The 10789-nt window shown below is 43.0% G+C and overlaps 1 protein-coding gene and 1 long non-coding RNA gene across 2 annotated transcripts in view; one reads left to right on the top strand and one right to left on the bottom strand.

Moving 5' to 3' along the window:
• Positions 1-292: 292 nt before the first annotated feature.
• CHST15 (carbohydrate sulfotransferase 15) overlaps positions 293-10789 on the bottom strand; it is a 105218-nt gene continuing 94721 nt past the window's right edge. The window contains exon 8 of the mRNA XM_068106380.2: positions 293-1597. Within this exon, the coding sequence (XP_067962481.1) occupies positions 1416-1597 (182 nt within the window). The 3' untranslated portion in view covers positions 293-1415. The remainder of the gene's footprint in view (positions 1598-10789) is intronic.
• Positions 4568-9629, top strand: LOC144890706 (uncharacterized). The gene is made up of 3 exons (XR_013622457.1): positions 4568-5041; positions 8944-9149; positions 9243-9629. It is a non-coding gene; the product is annotated as an uncharacterized LOC144890706 (long non-coding RNA).

Raw genomic sequence — 10789 nt, 5'->3', positions numbered from 1 at the left:
CCAATGGGTCTCAGCAGTCCAAGGTGTCGAAGGGTGCAGAGAAAAGCATATTTATTCTGTGCGGACAAACAGACAGACAGACAGACAAACAAACAAACGGTCTCAAATTCAAAACCCTCTACTTTGGCGAGGGTATTAATAAATAAACCTCAATTTAAATCTAGCAGCAGGTCGGTGATGCTTGCCTATAATCATAAAGCTTATATTGATTATGTGCCTACATACGAAGCACGGTTTTGTTATTGTTAACAATGTGTAAGCATATTCCACTCGTAAATGTGTAATTCTCAGATCTTTTCAATGTCTTTATTATCGACTCTTAAGACATTTGAATGCAACTTCTGTCAAAGTAAAAGAACAGATGCAGTGCTGTTGTGCGACTTTCCAATATTACAGGTTAAATTCTCCACTTGCACTACTGAGAAATTATTCCAAGAAAAATTACCATGCTAGTCGATCGATGACCGGTAAAACAGTTGTGCTTGTAACTGTCGACAACCCGGATGCAGTTAATTGTCACGAAAATATTGATTAACAATATTAAAATACAGCAATAGATAAAAGCCAATCAAATAATAGTAGCAGTACAGCTAATAGATCATTGTAATTTGAAACGCAATGATCAGTCATTTCTTAACATTAAAGGAGGCAAAGTAAGCATCCACAATTGAGTTTTAAAAAAAGGCACACACACACACACACACATTAAATAATGTATCAAAATAGTATTATAATTCTCTTGAACCTCCAGGAGCAGATAAAACCTGATGCAGGTAAGCTGAGCATTGGTCTTGGGCGTTCAAAGCAGTAGCCATGTGTGCATGGCAAAATGCAGCAGGGCATCCCATGTCTGCAGGGCATCCCATGTACCCATGTCTGCATGGCAAAATGCAGCAGGGCATCCCATGTACCCATGTCTGCATGGCAAAATGCAGCAGGGCATCCCATGTCTGCAGGGCATCCCATGTACCCATGTCTGCATGGCAAAATGCAGCAGGGCATCCCATGTCTGCAGGGCATCCCATGTACCCATGTCTGCATGGCAAAATGCAGCAGGGCATCCCTCAGTGCCATCACTTTGTGATGCAATTCCTGAACTCAGAGAAAATCCAAAAACTCGGTGTGCTGGACCGTATCGCAATGGCAGCCGAGAGTGTGGAATTGTGAAGAGTGAGAATATTTGTAGTATAAACCCACGACAGTGTTAATTTGATTAGAAAACTTATGGAAATAAAACCATATTATAAATGTTACCTCCAACACCTTCCTAAAGATTGTCCCAAACAATGATCTTCATTGTTTCGAGTGTGAAAGGCAAAACCAATGTGACCCACAATCGAGATTCATCATCTTTCCTCTGGACTTGTTCTCGTTTTAAAGCTTTAATCTGCTTCTGTGACGATTCCCTTCTTTTCCTACCAGTTAAATGAGTCGTCATTAAAAAGTTGCGCGAGTTTTTGGTTAAATGGAGTGTAAAATTCATTGAGCATTTTTTTCGTTTCCGGCAACATGTCTCCCAAGGTCTTGGCATGAGGTTTCCTCGAATTTGCGGGACGGGCCGATATCATGGCATATAACGTCATTTCATCCACCGGTCCTGCAAAGAAAGCATGTGAAAAGTCACTATTGCTTCTTCTTCTTCATCTTGGTAATATGTTATTGTGCACGGGGTGAGCATTCAAGTCATTAAATGTTTAAATGCCCAGAAAGTATTTTCCCATCCAAGCTTAATCTATATCTATATATATATAAAACACAGTTTGTGTGTGTGTGTGTGTGTGTGTGACTGTGTGTGTGTGTGTGTGTGTGTGTGTGTGTGTGTGTGTGTGTGTGTGTGTGTGTGTGTGTGTGTGTAATGTTACCGATAGACTCCTAAACGGAGAAGCTCACGTAGTTGATATTTGGCACAGACATGGCCATTGAACCTGGGACGAACATGGCCGACCGAAAAATTTATTTCATAATATTTTTAAACCATATTTTTACCTCAGCGCATTTCAACGAGGAATATTATGCACGGAATCTGACCGGTCGCAGAGCAGCGCGCTGATTCGCTCAGAGCGATCACGTGATGTTCCTTGTCGCCATTAACTCAGTTACGTGTTCGCACGTATTTCAGAGCGAAAAGCAATTGCCTTTTTTCACATTTAAGCGACGAACATTGCCATTCACACCACATAGGTTTTTTTCCCTTTCAACTTTAGATTCATATTTTTTGCCATAACGTAGCGCATTATGGCTCTCTCGAGCTCGAGTTAGCCAATCACCTGGGTGCATGAGGCCACGTTGGCCATGCCCACGACACGACGCAGAGTTGCAATCGATCGCTCTGCAATCATCACGATCACGTGATGTTCCTTGCCGCGCGACTATATATATATATATATCACTCAGAGCCCTCACAATCGACCACCACCACCTCCTCCTGCAATACTAAATATCACTCAGATCCCTCACAATCGACCACCACCACCTCCTCCTGCAATACTAAATATCACTCAGATCCCTCACAATCGACCACCACCACCTCCTCCTGCAATACTAAATATCACTCAGATCCCTCACAATCGACCACCACCCCCTCCTACAATACTAAATATCACCCAGATCCCTCACAATCGACCACCACCCCCTCCTACAATACTAAATATCACTCAGATCCCTCACAATCGACCACCACCACCTCCTCCTGCAATACTAAATATCACTCAGATCCCTCACAATCGACCACCACCCCCTCCTACAATACTAAATATCACTCAGATCCCTCACAATCGACCACCACCTCCTCCTGCAATACTAAATATCACTCAGATCCCTCACAATCGACCACCACCTCCTCCTGCAATACTAAATATCACTCAGATCCCTCACAATCGACCACCACCTCCTCCTGCAATACTAAATATCACTCAGATCCCTCACAATCGACCACCACCCCCTCCTACAATACTAAATATCACCCAGATCCCTCACAATCGACCACCACCCCCTCCTACAATACTAAATATCACTCAGATCCCTCACAATCGACCACCACCACCTCCTCCTGCAATACTAAATATCACTCAGATCCCTCACAATCGACCACCACCCCCTCCTACATTACTAAATATCACTCAGATCCCTCACAATCGACCACCACCCCCTCCTACAATACTAAATATCACCCAGATCCCTTGGAATCGACCACCACCTCTCCTACAATACTAAATATCACCCAGATCCCTCACAATCGACCACCACCCCCTCCTACAATACTATATATCACTCAGATCCCGCACAATCGACCACCACCCCCTCCTACAATACTAAATATCACCCAGATCCCTTGGAATCGACCACCACCTCTCCTACAATACTAAATATCACCCAGATCCCTCACAATCGACCACCACCCCCTCCTACAATACTATATATCACTCAGATCCCTCACAATCGACCACCACCCATCCTACAATACGAAATATCACCCAGATCCCTTGGAATCGACCACCACCCCCTCCTACAATACTAAATATCACCCAGATCCCCTGGAATCGACCACCACCTCCTCCTGCAATACTAAATATCACTCAGATCCCTCACAATCGACCACCACCACCTCCTCCTGCAATACTAAATATCACTCAGATCCCTCACAATCGACCACCACCCCTCCTACAATACTAAATATCACCCAGATCCCTTGGAATCGACCACCACCCCCTCCTACAATACTAAATATCACCCAGATCCCTTGGAATCGACCACCACCTCCTCCTGCAATACTAAATATCACCCAGATCCCTTGGAATCGCCACCACCACCTCCTCCTACAATACTAAATATCACCCAGATCCCTTGGAATCGACCACCACCCCCTCCTGCAATCTATATATATAAAACACAGTTTGTGTGTGTGTGTGTGTGTGTGTTATGTTACCGATAGACTCCGAAACGGAGAGGCTCACGTGCTTGATATCTGGCATAGACATGGCAGTAGGTGATAAATGTTGCTTCTGGGACACCTCCGTTTAACATGGGAAATCCCTATCTAATGTCATTTACCCCCCTGTCTTTTTCAAAAATCATAAACACCTCTATTTCTCCCTCTATGAACCTATAATCCTTCTCACCTTATGAACCTATAATCCTTCTCGCCTTATGAACCGATAATCCTTCTCACCTTATGAACCTATAATCCTTCTCACCTTATGAACCTATAATATAATCCTTCTCGCCTTATGAACCTATGATTTTCTTCCTTTATGAACCTATGATCCTTCTCGCCTTATGAACCTATGATTTTCTTCCTTTATGAACCTATAATCCTTCTAGCCTTATGAACCTATGATCATTCTCACTTCCATGTAAATTTCCCTCTCACCATCACTTTTCTTCATTTCCCCTTAACACCTCTATTCCTGACCCCCTTGGTCTTATGGGCCTTTTACTCTTACTATCAATGATCATTGTTGTTCATTGATCATTGATTATGTTCGGGTCCTGTGCCACACAGTTTTTGTTAAGCTCCACGCCACTTTTTGCTAAGCTCCGCCCACTTTTGTTAAGCCCCGCCCACTTTTGTTAAGCCCCACCCACTTTTTGGTAGGCCCCGCCCACTTTTTACTAAAGCCCACCCACTTTATAAACTCTCCAGCATTACATTATTTTCTGTTGAAACATTACATCATTTTCTGTTGAAACATTACATCATTTTCTGTTGAAACATTACATCATTTTCTGTTGAAACATTACATCATTTTCTGTTGAAACATTACATCATTTTCTGTTGAGACATTACATCATTTCCAGTTAAGACATGCCCAGACTTGCCCACACTTGCCCAAGGTAATTTCCACAGGAAATGACACACCCAGTCTTTCTTATAAAAGGCACTAACCACACAGGCCTTTTCAAACACTTTCTGCTTCACTTGAGAATGGACTACTATGCTGAAAAGGAGTTGGATAACTTTGACATTCCTTGGAGTCCTACTACCTGTGTGGAGCTCAACCTTCAGATTGATGAACTGGACTCGAACCTCTTATCAATGGAGGTTTTTTTTTTTTTTTTTTTTTTTTTAGATAAGACTCGTTCGTGTAAGAGTCAGCAAAGTTTCTTTTAATATTCATAGAGCTTGATTTATATAAATAATAATATTGTATTAAATTAATACGTTGTTATTTTCTCTCACAGGAAATTGTATCTGAGATACAAAATGAAAATACCACTTTTGCCACAACCTGGGGTGAAATGATGATTGATTTGTTTGAAGACCTTTTGAACAACCAAGACCCACAGAACGAGTTCTACCTTGATGACCCAGCCAAAGAGTTATACCTTGGAGACTCACTAAATTTGGGAAAAACAAATTATGAGGTCTGCCTAGATGGTTCTAACTGTGGAGCCTACCTTGGAGACTCACTAAATTTGGGAAAAAGAAATTATGAGGTCTGCCTCGATGGTTCTAACTGTGGAGCCTACCTTGGAGACTCACTAAATTTCATAAAATTAGGAAAAGAGTTTTACCTTGGAGACTTTGAAAACTGGTTTCGTTTTGGAGACTCTACCTGTGTGGAGCTAAACCTTCACCTTGATAAACTCGATTCAAATTTCTCATCAATGAAGGTAATATTTTATTTTAATATACATATAATAATCTATATAATTATAAAATTGAAATCTTGCGTGTTTGTATGTAACATTCGATCGGTCTGGGGGCGTGGCTTACCCCTTTGAGAGAGTAGTAATATCCACCATTTTATTACCTCGCATAGCTTTGAGGCCTGTTTTGTAGGCCCGTGGTGTCTTGCTCTCTCTCTCTCTGTTTTATTTCAAATCAAATTCGATATATCATTTCATTTTTCACAGTCGCTAACATAGTTTTAGACTCGGTTGAAAAAAAACGGGAAGAAAATCCGATGAAAGTTTCCGTTTATAGAACGAAATGAATTCTGAAAGGCTTGTATCTTCAAGGCCATTGAGTCTGTTTCACGCCTTTATCTTCAATCTAAGTCGCCATCTGATTTCATTTTTATCGATGGTTTTAGACTCGGTAAAAGAAATAATTGAGAACATTCACGCACACACGGGAAATTGCAGAGATATATTTTAAACATCGCGCCACGTTGATATACGAAAATACACCGCCTAAAATAACAGGCATACAGTATATATCTTCGTCATTTCATTCAACATTATTACCCGGAAGTAAAATATGTTTCAGGAAATTACCGAGAGATATTTCTTCGATTTTTTTTATTATTTATATGCGCATACACTTTAAATAGGTTTATTTGAAATCTTTAATTTTCACAATGTAATTTATTTGTCATTTGATGATCGGCAAAACGATAGCACAAACACAATACTATTTGCAGGAAGAATGTCGTATCAACCCTCCGACGGCGCTACGGACGCGGACAACGAATCACACCTCACGTCTATGGACGCGAATAGCAACATCCGCACGAATCAGTCATCAATGATTTTCATTGACGCACCTGGAGGCACAGGGAAGACGTTTCTTATTAACCTGATTCTCTCTAAAGTGAGAGCGAGTGGAGAAGTTGCCCCCTGCGGTGGCCTCATCTGGCATAGCTGCTACCCTCATGCCTGGTGGAAGAACAGCGCACTCAAGGTTCCAAATCCCTCTGACACCGAGGGAAGATGGCGTATGCAACATCGATAAAAATTCCACTATCGCAGACCTCTTTCGAAGTACAAAACTCATCGTGTGGGATGAGTGTCCTATGATCAGGAGAGAGAGTTTCGAGGCTGTGGATCGCACGTTGCGTGATGTATGTGACAAAGACGAGCCTTTTGGAGGGATCTTGACGATATGCTGTGGTGATTTCCGTCAACGTGATCGGAGATAAGGGCCGAAATCACATGTCACAGGTAAGTGATTTAGAACGCTGGAGAGGTGAGGCTTATGGCTTGCTGGCCCAAATAATCTCCCTGATGATGTCCAGCGTTCCCTTTTGTTCTATTCTCATATCTATTCAAACTGACATTGACCCAACGGGTCATGGGTCGTCTAGGGGTAGCATCATCATCATCATTGGCTGAGGGGTAGCATCATTGGCTGAGGGGTAGCATCATTGGCTGAGGGGTGGCATCATTGGCTGAGGGGTAGCATCATTGGCTGAGGGGTAGCATCATTGGCTGAGGGGTAGCATCATTGGCTGAGGGGTGGCATCATTGGCTGAGGGGCGACATCATTGGCTGAGGGGCGACATCATTGGCTGAGGGGCGACATCATTGGCTGAGGGGCGACATCATTGGCTGAGAGGCGAAATCATTGGCTGAGGGGCGACATCATTGGCTGAGGGGCGACATCATTGGCTGAGGGGCGGCATCATTGGCTGAGGGGCGACATCATTGGCTGAGGGGCGACATCATTGGCTGAGGGGCGACATCATTGGCTGAGGGGCGACATCATTGGCTGAGGGGCGACATCATTGGCTGAGGGGCGACATCATTGGCTGAGGGGCGGCATCATTGGCTGAGGGGTGACATCATTGGCTGAGGGGTGACATCATTGGCTGAGGGGTGACATCATTGGCTGAGGGGCGACATCATTGGCTGAGGGGTGGCATCATTGGCTGAGGGGCGACATCATTGGCCGAGGGGCGGCATCATTGGATGCGGGGTGGCATCATTGGTTGCGGGGTGGCATCATTGGCTGAGGGGCGACATCATTGGCTGAGGGGCGACATCATTGGCTGAGGGGCGACATCATTGGCTGAGGGGCGACATCATTGGCTGAGGGGCGACATCATTGGCTGAGGGGCGGCATCATTGGCTGAGGGGTGGCATCATTGGCTGAGGGGTGACATCATTGGCTGAGGGGTGACATCATTGGCTGAGGGGCGACATCATTGGCTGAGGGGTGGCATCATTGGCTGAGGGGCGACATCATTGGCCGAGGGGCGGCATCATTGGATGCGGGGTGGCATCATTGGATGCGGGGTGGCATCATTGGCTGAGGGGCGACATCATTGGCTGAGGGGCGACATCATTGGCTGAGGGGCGACATCATTGGCTGAGGGGCGACATCATTGGCTGAGGGGCGACATCATTGGCTGAGGGGCGACATCATTGGCTGAGGGGCGGCATCATTGGCTGAGGGGCGACATCATTAGCTGAGGGGCGACATCATTAGCTGAGGGGCGACATCATTAGCTGAGGGCGACATCATTGGCTGAGGGGTGACATCATTGGCTGAGGGGCGACATCATTGGCTGAGGTGTAGCATCATTGGCTGAGGGGTAGCATCATTGGCTGAGGGGTAGCATCATTGGCTGAGGGGTAGCATCATTGGCTGAGGGGTAGCATCATTGGCTGAGGGGTAGCATCATTGGCTGAGGTGTAGCATCATTGGCTGAGGGGTCACATCATTGGCTGAGGGGTGGCATCATTGGCTGAGGGGTAGCATCATTGGCTGAGGGGTAACATCATTGGCTGAGGGGTAGCATCATTGGCTGAGGGGTCACATCATTGGCTGAGGGGTAGCATCATTGGCTGAGGGGTGGCATCATTGGCTGAGGGGTGGCATCATTGGCTGAGGTGTAGCATCATTGGCTGAGGGGTCACATCATTGGCTGAGGGGTAGCATCATTGGCTGAGGGGTCACATCATTGGCTGCGGGGTGGCATCATTGGCTGAGGGGTCTTCTCCTCACTGCTCATTACTAAAAACTGCTCTTCTATGTGAGGATTGATAAATAAAAGCAATTAGAACCAGTAAATTTAGTTTTATATGGCATTTTGCCTCTCTATTAGAAAGTGTGAGAAAATTATATATCTTCGCCATAGGTTGACCTTTGACCCCCACTGTAACCATGGTAACCCCTTAATTATATATAATAACATTGACCCAACGGGTCATGGGTCGTCTAGTTGTGTATTAAATGTAAAAAATAATTAATTAATACGTTGTTATTTTCTCTCACAGGGAATTGTATCTGAGATTCAAAATGAAAATACCACTTTTGCCACAACCTGGGGTGAAATGATCGATTTGTTTAAAGACCTTTTGAGCAACCATGACCAAGAGAACGAGTTTTACCTTGATAATCCAACGAAAGAGTTTTACCTTGGAGGCTCTTTGGATTCTAAAGCAATGAACAATGTTCTTTCTTTAATGACGTTTGATTTAAGGTAAGTTCAGTTGATTAATAATCAATTAAAGTATATGTTATTTCATTCAATATTAGATAAGTAATATATATAATTTTTTTACATGTATTTCAGCAATATCAAGAAAGTTCGGGGAAGAAGATGCTGGAAAATACTTTCTTCCCATTTCTACTTTTTCCAACTTGAAAGCCTTGAAAGACAGAATTGGAGGAAGAGGAAAAATATATATATTGAAATACGTATTAAAAAACATTAAAAAAAAAAATTGAAATACGTATTTAAAAAAAGAAAAGGAAAAAAAGATTATGCTAGGGTTAGGGTTGGGATTTTGAATGTGAGGGTTAGGGATGGGGTTGGGTTAATGGGTTAGGGATGGGTTGGGTTAGGGTTGGGATTTTGAATGTGAGGGTTAGGGATGGGTTGGGTAAGGGATGGGGATGGGTTAGGGATTGGGTTGGGTTAGGGTTCTGGATGTGAGGTGAATTTTTGAATGAATGTCAAACCTCACAGACTCATTTATCTTATATTAATTATCATTGAATTGTTTAAAAAAAGTTGGGAAAAGATAAATAGAATTGGAAGGTCATACAAAGAGATGGAGTTAAGAACTTTTTTTAATTGTTGATGTAATGGATTCAGTTGTTTTGACTAACAAATTTGGTATTTTAATGTGGGGGTTGGGTTAGGGTTTGTACATTATTATGACCCACTCACACACACACAAAAGTTAAGCCCCAACTAAAAAGTTGTGGGATTCTGTGTTTGGGGTTCACAGATTTAAAAACGTATCCCCATGATACACACAAAAGTTAAGCCCCAACTAAAAAGTTGTGGGATTCTGTGTTTGGGGTTCACAGATTTAAAAACGTATCCCCATGATACACACAAAAGTTATGCCCCAACTAAAAAGTTGTGGGATTCTGTGTTTGGGGTTCACAGATTTAAAAACGTATCCCCGTTATACACACAAAAGTTAAGCCCCAACTAAAAAGTTGTGGGATTCTGTGTTTGGGGTTCACAGATTTTAAAACGTATCCCCATGATACACACAAAAGTTAAGCCCCAACTAAAAAGTTGTGGGATTCTGTGTTTGGGGTTCACAGATTTAAAAACGTATCCCCGTTATACACACAAAAGTTAAGCCCCAACTAAAAAGTTGTGGGATTCTGTGTTTGGGGTTCACAGATTTAAAAACGTATCCCCATTATACACACAAAAGTTAAGCCCCAACTAAAAAGTTGTGGGATTCTGTGTTTGGGGTTCACAGATTTAAAAACGTATCCCCATTATACACACAAAAATTAAGCCCCAACTAAAAAGTTGTGGGATTCTGTGTTTGGGGTTCACAGATTTAAAAACGTATCCCCATTATACACACAAAAATTAAGCCCCAACTAAAAAGTTGTGGGATTCTGTGTTTGGGGTTCACAGATTTTAAAACGTATCCCCATTATACACACAAAAGTTAAGCCCCAACTAAAAAGTTGTGGGATTCTGTGTTTGGGGTTCACAGATTTAAAAACGTATCCCCATTACATTTTTTTATTTATTTATTATTTTCAAGGGTTATCAGCTTTGTTTTTTGTAATTCCTGTGAATAAAATGACCCTAAGATTTCTTCTCCATTTAAATCATATAATTTGTAGGTCCAAGGGACTGTA

This window comes from Myxine glutinosa, chromosome 2 (assembly GCF_964187855.1).
Source record: "Myxine glutinosa chromosome 2, kmMyxGlut1.1, whole genome shotgun sequence".
In the NCBI taxonomy this organism is placed as follows: Eukaryota; Metazoa; Chordata; class Myxini; order Myxiniformes; family Myxinidae; genus Myxine; species Myxine glutinosa.
The sequence above is the reverse complement of the archived record's forward strand: the minus strand, read 5'-3'. Positions and strand labels throughout refer to the sequence as shown.